Consider the following 23332-nt stretch of genomic DNA (forward strand, 5'->3'; position numbering starts at 1 on the left):
GCCGCCCGCAACCTCAGACAGTGGATCGGCAACTGCGCTCACACCCTTGCCCCACCCGCTCAAGAAACCCTCTAACAGCCACACCAACAAGAAAGCCACCTGGTTCACCGAAGGCCTCCAGGACTCCAAACGAACATGCCGGAAACTGGAGAAGAAATGGCTCCGTGAACGAACACTGGACAGCTACGCAGCCCACAAGAACGCCACCCGCAGACACCACCAACTCATTAGAGCCGCCAAGAGGGCCTCATTCGAAGACCGTCCGGATAACAACGCACACAACGGCAAAGAGCTCTTCAACATCGTGAAGGAACTCTCCAACCCCAGCTCCAACACCAACGACATCCAGCCTTCGCAAGACCTGTGCAACTCGCTGGCCACTTTCTTCCACGCAAGATCGCCGACATCCACAACAGCTTCAATGCCATGACCGCCCGTCAACCACGGCCCCACGACCACCACCTGCACCAGCCGCCTGCTCTCCTGGACCAGCACCAACGAAGAGGACACCAGCAAGACCATGAACACCATCCACTCCGCTTCACTTAGAATGAGAAAAAAAATCTCTATAATTGATTGCTTTAATAAAATAGCTTTTCTTGTGTTGAATATCACAGTGTAATTGCTTTTTTGGTTTGTGTAAAATTGTTACTTGATCAAAATTAAGAGGAAATTGTTTCAATACAATTTTGTAAAAATAAATTGAAACACTTGAAAACTTGATCATAAGTTTTATGTTTATACCTGTGTAAAGAAAAGTAAAGCAATAATAGTTGTGCGTACCTGAGTCTAGTAGGCTATTCAGCCACCTAGCCCTTCACTTCTGCTGCTGTCTGGGCCATAGTGAAGGAAGTGGCTCTCTTAGGGTCACCCGGGTCACTCGCGACCACCTCTCAGCCTTCCAAGCCAAACGAAAAGTCGGTCAGACAGTAGAGAATACAAACCAATATATGTTTATTCAGATACACTCGAGCAGAGCCCCGTCTGCCCAGTGTCTTAGGAGTACTGCAGATGGACTGGTATCGGCAAACATAGAGATACATTATGTACAATTCAGAACCAATGAAGGCACACCCATAATAGAATTTTCCAGGCAGATGCAGCAAAACGGAGAAGTACAGAAGGATGGTATTCGATTCTGAGGCACACTCGATCTCCTACCCATGGTCACTCTGTCCGTGCCCGCCACTAGACTAGTGAGAGAAGGCCTCTATCTAGTGGGAAAGGTATGCGCTAATAAGAAGAGTGTATTCATTAGCAACGTGAGACCCAACCTTGGTGAAATGAAACTTACCAAAACAGCCGTTTCTCCAGTAAGGAAGAATTTGTTTAGATCATGGTTCAAAATGACGGCCAACCATAAAATGGTGCAGCAAATGCTAACTTATATAGGATAACGCACAAGCAAAATAACTGAAACATTTCCATTCCAACAGACCCTCCTTTTAGCATGAGCTAACTATTATAGAAAATGATCAAAGAAAATATAAAAATTTAGAGAGAAAAGAAACCTCAGTATTAGGAGCAGTTCATTTATTCAGTATCCGGGATGGAGGCTAAAGATGTAGTCTCAAAAATCTCTTCATCAATCTCCATCAAATAATCAATATCTTTTTGTATCATAATTGGAGCATTAGTATCATGAATTGACATTTTCTGTTTGGGAATGAGGATATTGACACAATAGAAGCAACAGATTGGGAGACATTGTATGCAGAGGCAACATGTAAAGAAGATACCAGCAACTACGGCCAAGAAAGTGAGGATTTGAATTTTGAATTTAATTTGAATTTAAAATTACTTATAAAGCGCACGTTCGCCAGCGGCTTCATGGCGCTACAACTAACAGAAACAGGGTGGACTGACCCATGTAAAGTAAATAATTCAGATTGTGGGAGGAGTAATTTAATTAAAGGCTTTAGAAAACAAAAGGGTCTTGAGTTGTTTTCTGAACTGGGAGTAGAGAGTCAGGGTCCTAAGCTCATGGGGCAGGGAATTCCAGAGGAGTGGAGCAAGGGTCGCAAATTTCGAACCGCCCCATTTCTTCCTCCGAAAGCGCGGGACCGTAAGAAGGGCCTGGGTGGATGAACGGAGGTCTCTGGTGGGGACGTAGGGAGTAATCTCGGAAGAGATGAAAGCCGGTGCCGTGCCCAGTCTCGCCTGAAAAGTGATGGAAGCCAGCTTGAACTGGACACGCTCACGAACGGGGAGCCAATGTAAAGATTTAAGGAGGGGGGTGACATGGTGAAATTTTGGTAATTTGAACACCAGGCGGGTCGCCTGGTTTTGAATCTGTTGCAACCGCCTAAGACTATATGCAGGTATACTGGCATATAGGGCGTTGCCGTAATCCAGGCGGGAGATTACCATCGCCAAGGTGATCAATTTAAGGGCTTGAAAAGAAAAAAAACGGGACACCTTGCGTATAGTACGCAGTGAGAGAAAGGAAGAGGACACCACAGAGCTGACCTGGGAGTGAAGAGTGAGTTGAGAGTTGAGCTTAATACCTAAAGTTTTTACTGAGGAAGAGGGAACGGGTGAGGAACCGAGAGAAGGGGGCCAGAACAAAGAAGACCAGGGGCTGGATGAACCACCCGTTAACACCAGTTCGGTCTTATCTGGGTTAAGTTTTAGATGGTTGTGGTTCATCCAGTCACGAATGTGGGTCATAGTGGATTGGAAATTAGAGATAGAAGACAGAGAGGAGGACAGATCGAAAACAAGTTGGAGGTCGTCAGCATAGTTATATACTGCGACCTCCATCTGCTGAAGAGAAAAGATAAGCGGGGCAATGTAGAGATTGAATAAGAGGGGAGAAAGAGAAGAGCCCTGGGGGACCCCGCACTGAACTTTCCGGAAATCCGCGGTAAAATCACCCAGGCGAACAGCCTGGGTGCGGTCCCTCAGGAAGGAGGATAACCAGACCAGTGCAGTACCTCCGATCCCCGCCGCCCTGACACGGGAGAGTAAGATGGTATGGTCAACCGTGTCAAAGGCGGCTGAGAGATCGAGCAGTACCAAGGCCTGGGTCTTATTGGTATCCATTCCCTCCCTGAGGTTGTCAAGGACCGAGAGTACCACGGACTCCGTAGAGTGTGCGGGGCGGAAACCGGCCTGGCGGGGGGCTAAGGCCCCATGCATCTCCACAAAAGTGCTCAGAGTGCGAGTAACGTGGCGCTCGAGCACCTTTGCTGAGAATGGCAAAAGGGAGATGGGGCGGTAGTTGGCCGGGACCGAGGGGTCCGCACCAGGTTTCTTGAGGATGGGAACGATGATTGCAGTTTTCAGAGGGATAGGCACCACACCCTGGGAGAGTGAGCTGTTAAGGAAGTGAAGAGGGGGATCAGAACATGAAGAAAAAATGTGACGGAGGATGTGAGAGGGACAGGGATCAAGAGGGGAACCAGATTTGACCAAGGGGATTATTGAGATAAGACATTCCTTAGTCAGCGGAGGAAAAGCGTCAAGATGACCCTTAGGGGGGGGACACCGAGGGTCCACAAACGTAGGAGAGGGAGGAGGAATGTTGGCCTTGATCCTGGGATCTTCCAACCCCAGGATGTTGGCGTGTTCCAGAACCACCGACTGCGTCCAACTTCTTGGTGTATTTCAGCCAATATTATGTCTAACTTTTGTATAGCTGAATAAACATTGGGAGCGTGATCAGATATATAAACACAACAGCTGCTGCCAGTGACGCTGCAAGCTCCTCCCCTATCTGCAAGTATAACGTCTAGCACCACCTGGTTCTGCAAAGTGACTAATCTTGTAGCCTGGAGTTCGGCAGTGATATTTGTCATTATCCCAGCAGTTGTATTGATTACCCCCTCAACAACTCTTGCTAACTGATTCATTTGAAGGCTATCGGCCATGGGGCCCCAAAAAGGTAGCAGGCCCTTCACAGAGTCTCCAAATTGTTGTGCAGTAGTGTCTGTCTGATCTATATCCTTTGTGTCAACAACCCTTTTTACTCTGGTCTGGAATATACTTCTACGTTGCAGCTGATGAGTTTTATGATAATTAGAAGGTGCAACGTATACATGGGGGGGAGGAACGAGAGATAACATTACCTGACCATACCCTCGGGAGCCAGACGTGAGCTTTGGACCCACAAACAAAATAGACATTATGGGTGTTTTATTAATATGTATTTGGTATTGTGCTTATGCTTGTGATGCAGGTGATTTTTGTGCTCTTTTGAACTTGTGCATATGCATATGAACTCTTTATTGCTATGTTACTGTGAATATAGATGTCATTATTATGTGCAAGAGGCTTGCTTTCATGTATATTTACATCTGCACCTACGCATGTTGCTTTGCTTTATATTAGTTCTTGCATGTGTGGTTGTTTTTATTACTCTGCATTTCTTACTGTGCGTATGTCTGTGATTTGGGGGATTTTTGTGCTGTATCGGCTGGTGTGCCTGTCAATGATCTGTTGCTTAGTAATTGCCCTTCTAAACAATGGTAATTGAATGCTTTAGAATTCAGTTGATTTCTTGCTCTTTATTTGTTTTTATGCTTTGGCTGATTGATTACTCTGCTGGTTTCTATGTGCAAGATGCTTGTTTTCATCTATGGTTGTATTGATCTCTCTGGGTGTTTTGCTTTGTATTTGTGATTTATGCATGTGGAAGATTCATCCCATCCCCTCTATCGCTTGTTGCGCTTACATTTCTAGGTGATTTGCTCCTCTGTACCTGTACTTGCATTGTTTGTTGTACTGCATCATTGCCTGTGTGCACACATGAAGGTACCTACATCTTTCTTTCCTCTGTTACAGGAAGAATTGAGTGACGTTATTGATCTCAAGTGTCCGGATGAGACCCCCATCGATGAGCGCCAGGCGGCCCAGCTGGCAGCCGAAGATGCCAAATTTGATCCTGATCATTACCTGTGAGTGTTTGATGTCTGGGGTGCGGCCTTTGCTTTGTCAGCTGTTTCGCTCCCTCTTGCTCTGATAGCCTGGTGGTTGCATTTGAGCCCTGAAGCTCCGCTTGTCTTTCAGTGATCACAGTGAAGCTCTTGCTGCTGCAGACCCCGCTTCATCTGTTCTCGTTGGATGCAGCGCAGGCTGCAGTGGGCCGAGGGGCTTGGAGTATTTGACACTTAGCCAGTCTAGCAGCCTTACAGGAGCTGCACAGTGTGTTCTGGTGATGGTGCTCCAGCTCAACAGTCCAGCGGGCGGGTACAGGACCTAGGAAGAGGCCAGGTGCAGGTGTTGGCCCCATGGCTGTTCCCTCTGCCAGATGTGTATCCTTGTTGCTGCAGGCAGTTTGTTTCCTGGGGTGTCCAGTGCAGTTCACTCTCGGTGTATGGATGTTTATATATTGTTTAGTGAAACAGTAATCGGAAGAGTAGACAGATGGGGTGTAAGTGTACTCTTATACAGACACTTAACATGCAAGTTGGAGTGAGTTTAATCCTTAGCTGAAATATTTATTTAGGCCCTTCTAGCCACAAGTTTGCTTTCCGGCAGCATACTTCTTTACACGTTATGTAGGGAGTTTCGATGAAAATGTCAGAGGTGTGTATAGTAGGGCTCAGATCAATGAGCAATTGAATCCAGGTTCTTCCTGTCCCTAGGTTGGGTCTGTTGCACCTTAATTTGGGAAGTAGCAGGTAAAGGTGTAGATCGTGAGGACGAGGGGGCGTAGTGACCACAGTGATCATTAGAATGAGGTCTATACTGAGCTCGGACACCGGGCTTCTCTCATGTCCAAGCGTCTGAGGACTTTAATCAACGACCCTGTAAAGTAGCGAAGCTCCCAGATATGGACAAACTCGAGGATAGGAGGGAAGCCTTCCAGTGAGATGGTAGCAGGTCAGACCATCGGAAAGTAACCGATCACGAGCACTGAGCTGACCCAAAGCCCACTCTTGGAGTTAGTCTCGTGCTGAAGCTATCCGAGGTGGCCAAAAATGAAAAACACAAGCCAAACTTCAACTCAACCAAGGCTTTTGCTGCAGAACTGGGACGGTGGGTGCATTTCATTACTCGGCTTGTACTGGGACGGTAGATGGATCTCGGCCGTCACAGGCAATGCTGCAGATGCAAATACTCCTCTGTCTTGGGGGCTGTGGCAGTCCACCTTTGGGTCTGACTGGCAAGACATGACAATAATTCCAGTGTCCGCACCCAATGCTCCTATGTATGACATCCATCCATATGCAACTCCGGTTCGTATCAATTGCCTGTCCTACCTCTGATAAGGAATAGTGTCCATATTTGGGTATGTGTGTATAGAGTTCTATGAAGTGCAAACCTATGCAGAAAGCATCTGTCAAAGAAAAGAACGAGCAAGTTCCTGCAGTGCTGCTTCAGTCCAGCAGGGCCCCCATTCTTGACGTGGACACACAGTTCAGATGCTCTGTGCCTGGGGAGTCCGAGGTGAGCTAAAACCCTGTGGTGGAGGATGTTTGCGGCCCTGCGCCTGGAAGCTTTTCTCGCGACTCAGTCTCGGTCTCTAGAGACTTCAAGCATGTTTTGTGATGTGCAATAGATTTATGACCAATGAAAGGATGGAGCGGGACGGAGTGCGCACTTCAGCCAGAAGTATACTCAGGCGAGGAGGGGGTGTCAAAACATTTACTTCACTTCTAGCCTGGCATGTGAGAAACAGTTTAAGGGGTAGCGAAAGTAAATACCCTTCATGGTCAGACTTGTAGAAGATGTGCACATTCAGCGTTTTGCATCTCTAATAGAATAGCTGTGCTGGAGCATTGACGGATCTACGGGAGCGTGCGGGTGCAGTGGTGCAGCATGTCTGTCCTGCATCTTCTACCAGCACTACCCAGACATGAAATGCTTCCAGTGTAGGGTCCTAGTGGTGTCAGGCAAAGTAGTGCTTTCCTTGGTAGGTTGAACTGTTATTTTGATCCACAGAAATGTTCAGCACTCGCAGTCAGTTATTTGATGCATTTTTTATTCTGCTTTGATCCCACAATGTGCACAGTTTGGAAGCAATCCAGGTCCCTGGGCTATGTCCATGTATATTTATATATCTTAGAACTGCGTAGAGCACAACTACACCTCATTTATTAACACATTTTTAGGAGGCGTTAGTGCAAGAATCCCTCCGAAAAACTCCCCACTGTGGATCTGGTCTAGCTTGCTCCAGTATCTGCAACACATCTCCTAAAGGGTCACACAAGGTAGCCAGGTCTCTAGTGCGTGCTGCACAACTCTTGTGAATATACCCCATTTACTCCAGTCAGTGGGCACTACAGCATCTCTGTGTATTGGAAGATGCCTTAATTCACCATCAGAAATGACTCTGTACTTTTCCCTCCATGGTGGAGAAGATGGCTGCTTCCTTGCCCTCCATTCAGAGGTGATGGGTGGGGGCACACCTAATTGTTGGTCCCTGACCTCTCACTCCTCCAACAAATGTTCTGAAGACTGACAGTAGGCATGACCTCCACTTTCATTAAAGCTTTGGGCGCAGACGTCCGGACCAGTTCAGGAACAGAATGTCCTTAGGGCGGGCCCGTTAGCTCAAGGTCACAACTCACTGTCATTCAAACGTAAGGGCTCCATCTCTGATAACGGACTATATCCGGTAGCAAGATATCCAACCCTTCTGTAAACTCCTTCAGATGACACCCCTTCCAGGGCTGCTGGCGTACTCCACCTTCTGACACCTCGTTGAAGCACGTCCTTCGCCCATGGTGGGTCATTGCACCATCCTTCCTTCACATTCAGTAGCACAGGTCCCAGTGATGTGAGCGATGCCAACACGTGTGGCAGCTCTTGAGAAGGAGGCAGGCACCGTATAACTAGTCTTTCTTGTGATGGCTCAGCCAGTTGTGTTGACCTCGTCATCTCCTTGTGTTTCAGAGCAGACCTGTTTGAAGATGACGCCATCCGTCCGATGCTGACGTACACTCCCTGGTGGGCAGTTACCAGAGCGACGGATGCTGAGCCGGACAGAAGAACCTCTGAGGACCAGGACAGCCAGGAGCCAACAGGTGAGACACAAAGGGGGTATCAGCCTTGCTTTGTATTACTGCCTCCCCTCGAGAGGGGCATTAATGGCCCGCTTTGGAACACTGACACCAGACCTTAGTTCATCTGAACCTCTGCATGAGCCTTACACGCAAGATCGATCAGATCTTTAGTCCTCCATAAGCTTCAGCCTTTCAATATCGGAATACTCGCGCTGGGAAGGATTCACGCCGACTCTGTGGGGCGTGTATATGGTCACTCCTGTGGGGGTTGTGGATAATGTCCGACACTTAGGTCCTGCGCTGGGGGTCTTCGCACCTTTCACTAACGCATGCGATCAGTATATTCATAGCGCACTCAGTTCCAGCTCCTGTGAGGGATGTGATTTAGGGATTTGATTTCCATTTTTCTGTAATTTTCCTTTCCTTGGACCAGGCCACAGAGACTGTCGACACCCTCTAAGAATTGTAGACTTGGGCGTATTACTTTCTCTTTTACACACACATTGTGATTTGCATCCTTTGCCAGCCACCCTGGTGATGCTCATATGGACACAGATGGATGGAAGGAAAGAGGATATTTAGGTCGAAGTGGTTTTCTCGAAGATGCCCGGTTTTCCAGATATCCCTGAGACAAATGTCCACACATACAAGGGTGGGAGGGTTCATTTACACAACCGTTGTGTAGGAGAGATGTGTGCAAAGCGGACGGAGAACCTGCCCGCTTCAGTTGACTCATTTTCTAAACATTCAGGAATGTCGGAAAAAATACAATGAGAACAGTCTGTGCCTTCTCGTTAATTTCGCATTGTTCTACATAAACTTTAATCTGTTTTTCCACCATTGTTAACTGATTTTTCCACAGAAAACTCAACATGCGTCCAGAGATCTTACTACATTTTTCTGCCTATTTAGATGGTTTTATAAATCTGGGAACATCCCCTGAATGATATCACACAAACATGTCTTAAAACCCACTGACCTCATCCAGCAAACTTCTAGAATGGTTATTGCTGGTGATTGCAAGAGATGCGGGTGGGGTTAAGGAGAACTTCTTTTAATCTCCACTCTGGACACCCCTTTAATGCCAGGAGCCGGAAAGGTCCTTGTGAAAGAGGTGGCTGTTCTTATAGTCAAGACCCAAAATATGGCAAGCGTCTTGTTTCTCAAGTGGAACATGGTCGGCAACTGTTATCGGCTTGAGGCACATAAAGGTTTTTATTTTTTATTTATTTTAAGCTGTGGAGGGACAGCATTTCCAGCTAGACCTTGTCAAACCTTCTAAATGGTGGTGTGGTCTGTTCTATTAAGAGAATTTATTTGCACACATGCATAAACCTCCTGGTGCAGCAAAATCAACACATCATGATTTAAAACTGCTCTGAGCAACACTCACACAATTACTGATAAAAAAGCAGAGTTTTGGAAAAAAAGGTAGGAGAGATTCAGCACATGAATACAAAGAGATTCCACAGCTTAGGGGCTGCAGTGGAGCAGGCTTCGCTGCCATCGGAAACCAGGCTAGATTCGGATGCAGATAAAAGTACTAGTCGGCAGCACTATCTGTAACGAGAAAATCTGGAGGCCAAAAAGAGATCTTCTGGCCGTCGATTCATGAGCTCAGGCCGTAGATTTAAGAATTGGTCTGTTTCCAATCGGCAGCCAATGGAGTGATGATAGAACCAGGCCTGGGCAGAATTTCGATTACGCCAGAGTGATCGGAATAATTTCGGTAATTCCGCATTAATCTTTGCGGCAGAATTAACAATAATTGCACAATTACTCCTGTTTACGTTATTCACAGTAATTTGGGGGAGAAAATTCTATCCCGGGAGCACATTTAGCTCTTGCTTTTTGCCCTGCCGCATTTAGCGCAAAATGCATCCTCGTGTCCAAAATGGACGCACAAGTGGCTTTGGTGCTAAGAAAAGAGCTCTAAATGTCAGTAGTAAGTTGGTGGAAAGTCCAACCTCAAGAGCACTTTTAATGAGCACGAGGGACCGCTCGCGCTTGCTTTTTGTGTTCCGTTGCATTCAGTGCTATTTCTTAGTCCTAATTATCAGTGCCCCCTCCTCTCTAGTGCTCCCTAATAATCAGTGTCCCCCTTTCTCTCGTGCTCCCTAATAATCAGTGTCCCCCTTTCTCTCGTGCTCCCTAATAATCAGTGTCCCCCTTTCTCTCGTGCTCCCTAATAATCACTTTATCTCTACTGCTCCCTAATAATCAGTGTCCCCCTTTATCTCTACTGCTTCTTAATAATTAGTGTCCCCTATGCCCTTACTGCTCCCTAATAATCAGTGTACCCCTTTGTCTCGACTGCTCCCTAATAATCAGTGTCCCCCTTTGTCTCTACTGCTCCCTAATAATCAGTGTCCCCCTTTGTCTCTAGTGCTCCCTAATAATCAGTGTCCCCCTTTATCTCTACTGCTCCTTAAATATCAGTGCCCCCTCCTCTCTCGTGCTCCCTAATAATCAGTGTCACCCTGTGTCTCTGGTGCTCCCTAATAATCTTCGGGGAAGCCACACTGTTGTGGACGCTGGACTGGTGGCCTTTAGATCTGGGTCCCGTCCCCATCCCCAAGCAGGTGGTGAAAAACCTGGGTGTCCGTTTGGATCAAGGTTTATCCCTAAAAGAGCATGTCAACCAAACAGCTGGCTCCTGTTTTCATGTAATTGGACTTCTCCGAAGAGTGTTTCCATTACTACCGGATTCTACCAGAAAAACTCTTGTCCAGGCTCTGGTGCTCAGTCGCCTGGATTATTGTAATGGACTGCTGATTTCAGCGAACGACAGCTTACTTAGCAGACTTCAGGTGGTCCAAAACACCGCTGCGAGGCTAGTCCTGAATGCACCACCTAGATCCCCGTCACGCCCCCTGTTGGACAAGCTCCATTGGCTGCCTATCCGCCAAAGGATTAAATTCAAAATCTGCTGTGTCGTTCACAAGGGCATACATAACCTGGGCCCCACGTATCTGGCGGAGAAGTTTGTCCCCTACATCCCAGTACGTGCTCTCCGCACTAGCAGTCAATCCCTTCTTCAAGCTCCCCCCATCAGAAGAGCAAGACTGGGTGGAAAGGCTCTTTCCTACCTTGGCCCCTGCCTTTGGAACAAACTCCCTACCACTCTTGGGTTGTGCACGGATCATTTCGCATTTAGGAAACTGTTAAAAACCTTTTTGTTTCAAACTTAGCATCTCCCTAGGACCTCAGGACCATCCATGTATTTTCTGCTGTTTGAGCGCAGAGATACTCCTTCGGGAGTCGATTCTAGCGCTATATAAACTCATAAATAAATAAATCAGTGTCCCCCTTTGTCTCTCGTGCTACCTAATAATCAAGTGTCCCCCTTTGCCTCTACTGCTCCCTAATAATCAGTGTCCCCCTTTGCCTCTACTGCTCCCTAATAATCAGTGTCCCATTTGCCTCTACTGCTCCCTAATAATCAAGTGTCCCCCTTTGCCTCTACTGCTCCCTAATAATCAAGTGTCCCCCTTTGCCTCTACTGCTCCCTAATAATCAGTGTCCCCCTTTGCCTCTACTGCTCCCTAATAATCAGTGTCCCCTTTGCCTACTGCTCCCTAATAATCAGTGTCCCCTTTGCCTACTGCTCCCTAATAATCAGTGTCCCCCTTTGCCTCTACTGCTCCCTAATAATCAGTGTCCCCTTTGCCTACTGCTCCCTAATAATCAGTGTCCCATTTGCCTCTACTGCTCCCTAATAATCAGTGTCCCATTTGCCTCTACTGCTCCCTAATAATCAAGTGTCTCCCTTTGCCTCTACTGCTCCCTAATAATCAGTGTCCCCTTTGCCTACTGCTCCCTAATAATCAGTGTCCCCTTTGCCTCTACTGCTCCCTAATAATCAGTGTCCCATTTGCCTCTACTGCTCCCTAATAATCAAGTGTCTCCCTTTGCCTCTACTGCTCCCTAATAATCAGTGTCCCCTTTGCCTACTGCTCCCTAATAATCAGTGTCCCATTTACCTCTACTGCTCCCTAATAATCAGTGTCTCCTTTGCCTCTACTGCTCTCTATTTATTTATTGATTTATTTATTTTATTTATTTATGTGTTTATATAGCGCTTGAATCGACTCCCGAAGGAGTACCTCTGCGCTTAAAACTGACCCTTGAAGAAGCTGGTGATTCTGGAATACTTAGTAAGTGCGGAACAGGAAGGTTTTTAACAGTTTCCTTAACTTGGGATGTTCTGGACATAGCCTGAGGGAAACAGGAAGTTTGTTCCAAAGGCGAGGGCCAAAGTAGGATAAGGCCTTCCCTCCCAGTCCTGCCCTCCTAATGGTCGGAACTTCAAGAAAAAATTTACTGATGGAGCGAAGGGCACGTACGGGGTTGTAAGGAGTGAATTTCTCCGCAGGATAGCGCCCATGTTCTGACGGGCTTTTGTGGATAACACAACATGTTTTAAACTTAATCCCTTGGCGGAGAGGCAGCCAATGGAGCTTCTCGAACAGAGGGTGCGATGGTGACCTGGGAGGCGCGTTCTGGACTCGCCTTGCCGCTGTGTTTTGGACTACTTGAAGTCTGCTAAGTAAGGTGTCATTGACTGAAATCAGCAGCCCATTACAGTAGTCCAGGCGGCTCAGCACCAAAGCCTGTACCAAGGTTTTTCAGGTAGAGTTCGGAAGTAACGGAAAAACTCTTCGGAGCAGTCCGATTACGTGGAAGCATGAGCCGGCTGTCTGGTGTACTTGCTCTTTAACACCTTCAAGGCTACAGCAATTCATCCCGGATGCTGCACTTCCTTGAATCCCATTGTTCATGACGAGCTGAGCTCGTCTTGAGCATGGAAGGGGTTAAGAGTTAAGCCTTGATCTAACCGAATACCCTAATAATCAGCGTCCCCTTTGCCTCTACTGCTCCCTAATAATCAGCGTCCCCTTTGCCTCTACTGCTCCCTAATAATCAGCGTCCCCTTTGCCTACTGCTCCCTAATAATCAGTGTCCCCCTTTGCCTCTACTGCTCCCTAATAATCAGTGTCTGTAGTAACAAGGTCGGGTCCCAATTGTAGTAGAAAATCCTTAGTATTTATTTAGGAACAAATAAGATATCGTCCATCTTACAGCCACTCCACAACTGACTACATAGAATCCGGTCATAAGACCCAAACCTACATTCTAACACGATTCTAACACGAGCCACTTAAACCTATACAACATAACATAATAAGCAATACAACACCCCCCCCCCCATAACAACAAATGAGATATGTGAACAATTAGAAAAAAAGATGTGACAAAACTAAACATAAACTAATATACACAAAGAAACAAAAACAATAATAACAAAAATTACATTACAAATCCTTCCAACCACCCTGGTAAAACCTTTTGTTCTTTTGTCAGGCAAAGGCAAAACATCAGCATCATTATTGTGAATGTGATGTTGATCATCACTACACCCAAGCCTTCCCCCTTTATCATTAGAAAAGATGTTGGAATCAGATTGAGAAAGTATAACTTGTCTACTTCCACAACTATCACAAGCTAATTGAGACTGTAATTGACTATTCTCAAAATGATCTTCAATCCACCCATAATCATCTGATGTTAAAATTGGCAGTTCACTTTCGTCTTGGTCAGGATTCATAGCTATACTCTTGAGATTCCAGACCCTACCATCCTCAAGTCGAACAGCTTTCTTTAACACTTCTGCCACCTTAACAGGAGATTCAAAACAACTTTCACCTTTAGCCACTTTAAAAGGTTCTTTAACCCTTACTAAATCTACAACCTTAATCTGTACTTCCTTAGTATTATGATGTCTATCATAAACATCTTTACTTTTAGCATGAACAGACTCCAGACTTTTTTTTTAACTTCCATAGGAGACCAAATAGTTACTTTGCTGTCCAACAACCACCCAGGATTGAACTTAGCTCTAGCTGATCTACCTCTCATCATAGTGAATGGAGACAAACCAGTACTACTTTGAACAGTAATTCTGTAAGACCACACAGCCTTTTGTACATCAACCTTCCATTCTAAACCCTTATTCATTGAAGCTTGAATAACGCCCTTTATCACCCTATTAAATCTCTCAACGGTGCCATTACCGCTCGGATTGTACAACGCAGTGGTCTTATGCTTAACTCCACACCTGTCAAAATATTCCTTTGCAATCTTAGAGGTGAACTGCACACCATTATCAGATAAAAACACAAACTGGTAATCCCTCCATAATGAAAACCGTATCCAAAAATCCAATCACAGATTGAGTATCCACTTTCTCTACAAGTTTTACAACCGGCCACTTTGAGAAAAGATCAATGACCACTAAACCAAATTCTTTTTGTTCTCCAATAGGACCAATTATGTCCACAGCAATGGTATCCCAAGGTGAATTAGGAATTAACCCATCACTCATCATCGGCTTTAGCGTCTTAAGTGTTTTGTTTGCAGAATTACAAATAGTACACCTCTTAACAAAATCCTCCACCATTCCATCCACACCTGGCCACCAAAACATTCCTTTCACAATTGACTTTGTCCGCATAATCCCAAAGTGACCTTCATGACATAACTGAAGAATTCTCTTCCTCAACGTCACCGGTGGAATCACTCTCTCACCTCTGAACAATAAATCATTTTCACATGATAACTCCATACGGACCTGCCAAAAGGCATTTAAACTATCTTTAATACCACACCTATTTGGCCATCCTTTACAAATGTAATCAAAAACATCTTTAAAAATAAGATCTTTACTCTGTTCCTCCATCCACTCATTCTTACTAATAGCAGGAATGCCAGAATCATGTACAAATGCCACACAGAAATTGTTCCACGGGTCATCAACACACTCCTCAAGAGGAGGGGGTAACCTCGATAGGCAATCAGCAATTACATTTTCTTTCCCTGGCAAATAAACCATTTTGTAAATGTACTCTTTCATCCGCATAGACAATCTTGCCATCCTAGCCGATGCACCAGAAATACCGTCACTTGACAGAATCCTAACTAATGGCCTATGATCAGTGCGAATAATCACTGGTTTACCCCAAACAAACGCTCGAAAATGCTCCAAAGCCCATGCACACGCTAATCCTTCTCTCTCAATAATGGGGTACCTACTTTCAGCAGGAGAAAGAGCTCTTGACGCAAACACAATGATATTTTCCTTACCATCCGTACCTTTTTGCGATAACACGGCACCCAGGCCACTATTACTCGCATCAGTAGTCAAAATGCAGTCCTCATTGGGATCAAAACTTGCAAGTGCACAAACTTTTTGTAAATCTGTCTTAATTACCTTGAACTCTTCTTCACACAACCCGGTCCACTCAAACTTTACATGCTTCTTCAAACCTTTGATGCAAAATTTCTAATAAACTTGGCACAATATTCAGCCATGCCAAGAAATGCCTTAACTTCTTCCTTTGAAGTCGGTGCAGGAAACGTAATGATGTTATCCAGTAAGGCAGGTTTAGATCTCACACCTTCTTCACTAATCACATGGCCTAAATACGACACACTTCTTTCACCAAACTTACACTTGGACCTCTCAATCGTCAAGCCAGCACTTTGCAACGTACTCAACACTCGTTTCAACTTAGAGTCATGATCACACTTGTCTAACCCCGCCACAAGAATGTCCTCTTGGAAAAATGACACCATGTGCATGTTCCCAAACAATTTATGCATCAAACGCTGAAATACAGCTGCGGCTGATGCCAGCCCGAACGGCATTCTTTTGAACTGATAACAACTAAACGGGGTTATAAACGCTGGCAGTCTCCTGGACTCCGGTTCCAACTCCACCTGGTGGTATGCGGCAGAGAGATCAATTGTAGAAAACCATGTTGCACCCCTTAATGAAGAAACCATCTCATTAATTCTAGGCAGTGGAAACTTATCCACAACGATATTATTGTTCAAGTGGCGCAGGTCTATGCATAAACAAATTTTTTCCATTGGGTTTTCTAGCCACGATGATCGGAGAAATCCACTCTGATGTTTCAATTTCTTCAATTACACCTTTGCATAACAACCCTTCAATTTCTTTTTTAACTTCCACTCTAATCAACATTGGAATGTGTCTTACCTTATGTATCTTAGGTTGAGCATTCTCTTTTAAAACAATTTTATGCTCAAACCCTTTCAAGGAACCCAAATCTTTACAAAACACTTTTGGGAAACAAACACACAACTCATCCTCCAACTTACTTCTTTCATCCAGAATCAAGACCGTCTCCTTGCTGTTTGGATCCAGAATTATATTTAAATTCTTTTGATCAAACCATCCCAAAACAGATGGTCCCAATTTAGCCACATATAATTTCCCCATCGTGAATCTCCCCTTAAATAAAAAGGCGAGCCAGCGAAAACCCAACATTCCTATTCTTTCTCCTGTGTAGCTAACAGGGTTGATATCTGACTTATCCAAATGTTCACCTAACTTACCCACAAACTTTTGTCTCCATTAATCTTGGTTAACGATGGTGTAAGGTGAACCCGAATCCGCATAAACACTTACACACACACCACCAAACGAAACTTCACAAATAGGTTTCCCTTCCATAGCGTTGTCAGAAATATTTATCACACATTTCCTCTCACATTCTTTACACAATCCTTCTCATCCTCATCCTCCACATCTTCTTCCACATCTCCATCCCACACATATTTAACATTGCTGCGTCTACGACATAACTTGCTAAAATGGCCAATGAGTCCACAATTAGCACATTTCTTCTTCAAAGCTGGACAAAATTGACTGAAAGCCAAATGTTCCTTGCTGTTACACCTATAACACCTTCTTTCTTCCACACCCCTGTTCGGAAATCTCATTGGTTGGTTCATCCATCTTCCCTGTTGCAGCGTGCAAAAATTCTTCAATTGGTCCTTGAACTTTAAAAACTGTCCCCGTAGTCTTAGATACTTCCTTGTCCTCTTCCTTAACCACATTAGCACATCTCCCAGACATCTCCGATTTCCTCATTATGACAACCACATCATCTAAGGGTGCGTCACCATTAACCCACAGCCGATCCTGTAGCGCTGAATTGTTATTCGCCGCTCGAGACTTATTTGCAGACACTAGTGAAAATCCTTCTTCGTGTGGAGTGGCTGGAGGTCCCTGTTCCCTTGGGACACTGTTGCTGATTTGAGAGCCTGTGCTGCGTGGCTTGGGAGGAGAGAGGAGCGGAGACCGGGACTGCGAGGACCAGCATTCAGCAGAACACCCACAGCTGGTTCCTCTTCCCAGCCGTGCCGCGCCCCCTCCCAGTGCCACGCCCCCTATTACGTATAAGTTTGACTGGCCTTTGCGTATCGCGGGACGCGCGCGGGACTCAGCCCGGGTCTAAGCCCGGGCAAAGGGCGGGCCGTTGTGTGGCCGTTAGGTGGCTGTAGGAGGCTGGGCTGGGGCCCTTCTCTTACATCCCTCCCATCCATTAGGCTGCTGCATGTTGTGCTGTGGTTAGACAGCCGCCTATTCAAACTTAAAGCATTTACCCGTTTTTCTCATTGACTGAATATTGCCGCCCCCGCCGCTGAACTGTTATTTGAAAGTGGTATATGTGATTGGGTTTCATCTGCTCTAGCTAATATTTACATTTTTCTGTGCCATGTTGTGCTGATGCTAACTGTGGACTCCTATTGCTATTAGTGCATAACTTTCCTGTGTGTCCCTGGCATTTGTGAAATTTTTAGTCATTTAGGGCACCCGTTAGGCACTATACATTTTGGCTTTCGGAGGGTTTCTCCCTATAGCTATCACTATGGACTCACCCACGTTGAGCATTGTGGGGGTGAAACACTAGTAAAGGCACCTTAGATAATTACTTTAAAAAACCCACCTCTGAGATAGATAGGGAAAATGCTCTGGCCGATCGAGGGGTAGAGCGACATCGCTCCATTGAAGGTATTAAAACCAGACTTTCTTCATCCACAGCACACCAGACCCTAATCTCTGGTATAGGTGTGGCCCCAGTAAGTGAGGATCCTCTTGCCACCCAGGGCATTCCTGTACTTTTACGAGACACCTCCCTTTCACCCCATATAATAGCTGATTCAAATAGCTCAGATACCAACAGCACAGTAACTCCATGCAGCACTGATGTAGGGCCAGAAGCCTCATCTACTACCCCACTAGCTGCGAAAATGACTGTTAGAAACAAACCCAGAAAATTGGAGGTGCCCAAAGTACATGGCCCGCCCCCAAATAAAAGGAGGAGGGGGGGTGCACACCAAAAAGGTAGGATTAGCCATTCTGACTTTGGCAAGGGCAAAGGGGCAAATCTAGCTTCTGCTCCCAAACCAAAGGACACTTTAACACCTGAAGAAATCCAAATGGCCCCTCAACAAACACCTTCACCTCCTACGACGGCTGCTCCGACAACTGGTTCAGAATCTCTAAGTGTCAGTTCGCTGGATTCAGTCGCCTGTCCCCTCTCTTGATACATTTGAGCACCTATTTAGGACATACACACTTCTAATCCTAGAAAGATTAATGGGGATAGAGCAATGATTGGGGCATTTGGAAATGGCTATTTCCAACAAAGTGGGCCAACAAAAAGATCTTGTTAAACTAATTCCAACCCCTGCCGTTGCAGCTACATCTTCCGTCCCCACATCTCACAAGGACTTAAATGTACCTAGTAAAACAGTGAGCCGAAACCCACAAGGGGTAAAATCTTCTAAACCTGCTCCCCGACCTGCCACGCATGCTTCTGGCGCTATCCCGAAGGGGAGAAATAGTTCGGCTGCAAGAGGCATGCAGGAGGTAAGAGGGAAGATGTCCCCTAGCAGAGCTGAATACCGTAGGGGCCGCCAGGTGGAATTACCCCCAGAAGCGGTTCCCTACGTGGTGGTGCTCACGGTAGTCCCTACACTTGAGGCTGACAAGAGAGAAGGCCCCCTACAGCTCAAAAACAAAACCATGCATTGGCTCACCCAGAATAGACCGCTCCCTGGTAACATCAACGGGGAGATTGTGCATGTACGCCGACTCCGCTGTTTGGGGAGCCGAGAAAAAGACATCAAGGGCGATAATATTGTGGTAAATTTTAGAGATCCTGAAGCGGTCAGGTACATCCTTAATTGGATACCAGGGAACGTAGGTAAAACAATCGTCCCCTGTGACCTTACATACTTTTATCCAAGAGCCCTAGTGGCTCCCATGTCATGTCCCTGGCCACCCCCTGCCCTATTGAGTAACTATGCACCAAATTTAATAATCAGTTTCTGTTTTCGATGCTCAATCCTATGACCCCAAATAATGTATTTGGGTGGGACACCGTTCCCTATAGGGGCCATGGTAGTAATCTCGGTAGGGTGGATCACACGTTAGAAACAAGGGGGATGGAACATCTGATCCCCTTTACTCCTCAAGAAGTCAATAATAGATTTGAAGCCTTTTCAGGCCTCGAAGATTGCGAATGACGGTTGGGTACCTCCACTAATTCATCGCTACCCCCGAGGAGTAACAGCAACAAAGTGAACCGAACTCACTGTAAACCGATTCGGTCAACCACTATTGTATCTAAAGGGCAAGGGACTGTGGGAGGTAATGCTGTCAGTACCACTCGGGAAAACAAAACACCCCATCTAGATAACCCAACCCTCTACAGTGTGCGGGCCCAAGAAAATATTTTACCTGATAATGCGCATGTCAATCCTCTGATACCCATTGACCAGCTTGATCCGACTTCAACATCTTTTGTCTCACTTAATCAGGAATCAACACAATTACAAGGGTCCCCTGTTGCGCAAGTGGTCATTGATCATGCTAAAATTGGGGCATCGGGCTCCAAATCTAAATCTCTACCCGTAATTTTGAAGGTTCTGTCCTGGAATGTTACGGGCATTGCCAACAAAATACATACTGATGACTGGGACGTCCTAGTAGCTAATAGTGATGTTTGTCTCTTTCAAGAGACTTGGGCTAGGGAACCCCTGTCCAGAATGGGATATGCAATCTTTGAAATCAAGGCCAGCTGGAGTGGCAAGGGGAGACCCTCGGGCGGCTTGGCGGTGTGGGTAGCCAGCCACATTGGATGTACTGCGGAGAATGTAGTTACGTCCTCCCAGGACATACAGTGTGTTCTACTCAAGTGGCACAATGACCCTAAGTTAGCAATTCTAAATGTGTACTCTCGTCCAGTTGGTCCAACCATGGAGTCACCCACACTTGATGATCTCTCGTCCTTTTTGGGCCAGCTACCCAAAGACTGTAAGATAGTGATGGGTGGAGACTTCAATAGTCACTTTGAACCACTGGAAGGGTTGAGGGAAGGCGCACTCACTGCAGAAAATGATTTTTGGGGTGTTCCGGTGTGTCAATCTCCCCACCCCAAATCTTGGTCTCCTCTTGCGGTGCAAATTATGTCTTTGACACTTAATTTTGAGCTAAGGGCTTGCAATGGGAGAACAATTTCAGACACCCCCTCACAATGTACTTTTAATAGGAAGGACCAGGAATCGCGTCTGGACTACATTTTGGTAGATATTATCCTGTGGTCCAAGGTCAAGGATTTTAAAGTGGTTGCACGAACGGACAGCGACCATAATGCACTTTTACTAGACTTGGTGTATTCTGCAGTCGCAGCTGGACCGCAGCCCGCTGAGACCAGGGAGGATCCATGTAACCTGGTTCTCACCTCCAATAGGCGTAGGGTAAAATGGGAGAAACTGGCAAATTCGCAAGAAAGTACCAGGAAATTGTATGAGCTAGCACTCCCTAAGCTAAAGGACTTGGATAATCTAATTAACCAACCTAGACTTCAAGACTTTAATAAAAAATTAGCCCTAATCAACGAAGAATTAGTGGGCGCTTTGGGTGAGGTCTTTTATCCGGAGGTGGTGCAGTGTAAGCAAAAGTCCCGAACCTCTACCTGGTACAACTCAGCCTGTAAAAAGGCCAAGTCTGAGTTAATAATAGCAATAAAAGCAGGTACAGATAGGGGCAAGGTCGCCGAGCTCCGGAGGGAATATAAGGATATAATGGCACGGGCAAGGTCAGAGTGGGACTGGGACAGAAAGCAGGATCGCTCTCTCGCCCTAGAAACGAGGGACTCTAGGAGATCCTGGTCCTTGGTAAACATCGGCTCAGGTGAACCAAAAACTGCAGTGGAGCCCAACATTGCAGCTTCTGTGTGGGAAGCCCACTTTGGTAAGCTCTATGAAGATATCTCCAAAGGTACCAATGATGTGGCTGCTGCCGTCTTATCTCAATCTGACGACGGACTGGAATTCAGTCTTGGGGAGGTGGTCAGCGCAATAGAGAGACTGGCGCTGGGTAAAGCTCCGGGACTCGACAGATTGCCTGGCGACCTCCTTAGGTCCCATCCTGAGATCTGGGCCCCGTATCTCCTTATTCTTTTCAGTTCTATTGCAAGAGGCATGGAGATCCCCTGTACTTGGCTGGGGGCGGAGATAGTACCCATCTTCAAGAAGGGCTGTCCTCTTCTCCCAGCCAACTACAGGCCGATCAGCCTTATAGATGTGCCCCAAAAACTCTTTTCCTGCCTCATACTGGACCATCTCCTGGACTGGATGGAGGACAATGATATTCTAAGCCCCCTTCAGGCTGGCTTCAGGAAAAACATGTCCACCATGGACCAGATCTTCCGCCAAGTACTCCTCTATTAGAAAACTGTGAGGATCGAGGGGGGGAGGTTGTATATGGCGTTCGTGGACCTGAGGTCAGCATTCGACCTGGTCCCCCGAAAGAAACTTTGGGAGGTTTTAAATGAGATGGGGTCCCTATACACCTTCTACAGGCCATAATCCGGCTCCACTATGGTAATTTTTCTCAGGTCAGGTGTGGGAGGGTTGGAGCATTGTCAAAAAGGTTCCCAGTCCTTAGGGGGGTAAGGCAGGGTTGCGTCTTGGCGCCTGTTTTGCCTTTATGTTAATAACGTTATATCCCATCTTGGTAATGTAAGGGATAATGATGCTCCAGTTTTGGCAGGCAGGAGGGTGCCGGCCATCATGTTTGCCGACGATACCCTCCTGCTCTCCAAATCCCCGATGGGGATACAGCGGATCCTGGATGGATTTGGTCTTTTCTGTAGACAATATGGTCTAGAGATCAATACAGGGAAGACCAAATTCATGATATTCAACCCCTCACCCAAGACAAGACCAAATCCTTTACTGAGCTCTGTAAGTCTGGAGAGGGTGAAAACATTCCAGTATTTGGGGGTAACCCTGCACAAGAATCTATCCTGGGAACCACAAATAGCAAGATCTCGGATAAGGCTGTCTCAACTGTCTGGGGCAAATCTGAAGGTTACAAACACTTCTACTTTTAACACCTTGAATGCTATAGCTAATTCTCCTGGATGCTGACTTTTCTGGATTCCCATTGTTCATGACGAGCTCAGCTCGTCATGAGTGTATGGAGGTGTGCATCATGACGAGCTGAGCTCGTCATGAGCGTCCAAGGGGTTAAACCCATTGCCCCGGCAGTTGAAATGTACAAAACACAAGCTAAAGCGGCTGCATCATATGGTAGTGAGCTATGGGGGCACAAAGCAGGGACAGCGATGGCGAGTGTTGAAAACAACTTCCTGAGACGCCTCCTGGCCCTTTCCCGTGGCACGCCCCTGCTTCCCTTAAGACTAGATAGGGGAGGATCTGGAATCAAAGCCACTTAGATTCTGGCACAGGCTCTGGACCACCACTGAGCTTGCATACTACAGGCAAGATCTTATTCACCTAATGAACCTGAACCAATGTGACAGAATTCCGTGGTTGGCTTTTGTCAAGAAAGAACTGTACCGGCTGAGTCTTCATGAGCTCTGGGAGGCCCCTGAGATAGGCTGCCAAAAAGTCTCTCGAAAAAGACTGGTGGAGATCCATAAGGAGAGAAGTCTTGCTTCCCTTGTGCTTGCACCCCACAATGGGATTTTAACTGAACGATTTCTGGACTCCAAAAATTCTTACTACTTTGAAAGTTTTATGGATATCATCTTCCCGATATTGGCAAGAAAATTATTCATCCAATGGAGGTTTGGTACCCTGCCCATTAGATCTTTTACATGTAAATGGGCTAGGGGGGAAGACAAAATATGCCCCGGCTGCAGCAAGTATGATGAGGAGGAAATTCATGTCCTGTTCTTTTGCCCAGCCTACAATAGACCAAGGAAACACTGGCTAGTGCCTCTATGTAGGAATTTGGGCGTAAGGAGCTTTGTGATCTCACACAGAATACTGAAAACAAATACTTCCCCTCATATAGTTTTTACAGTTGCAAAATTTCTAATGGCCATGTGGCACATCAGGAGGAAATTATTAAAAGCCTGACTTCCAAAGGATGGAACTTCTACATAATTGTATTGCCAATGTATCTTTAATTACCAACTGGGATTGATTTTTGTTTTCATCTACCCCTTCAAAGTATGTTTTAACACAAT

General features: G+C 46.1%; 1 protein-coding gene across 1 annotated transcript in view; it reads left to right on the forward strand.

Annotated features, from left to right (window-relative positions):
* Positions 1-23332, forward strand: part of SHQ1 (SHQ1, H/ACA ribonucleoprotein assembly factor) — a 149104-nt gene that overhangs the window by 42529 nt on the left and 83243 nt on the right. The window contains exons 5-6 of the mRNA XM_086939579.1: positions 4786-4898; positions 7843-7973. Of these exons, the coding sequence (XP_086795705.1) occupies positions 4786-4898; positions 7843-7973 (244 nt within the window). The remainder of the gene's footprint in view (positions 1-4785; positions 4899-7842; positions 7974-23332) is intronic.

This window comes from Lissotriton vulgaris, chromosome 9 (genome assembly GCF_964263255.1).
Source record: "Lissotriton vulgaris chromosome 9, aLisVul1.2, whole genome shotgun sequence".
In the NCBI taxonomy this organism is placed as follows: domain Eukaryota; kingdom Metazoa; phylum Chordata; class Amphibia; order Caudata; family Salamandridae; genus Lissotriton; species Lissotriton vulgaris.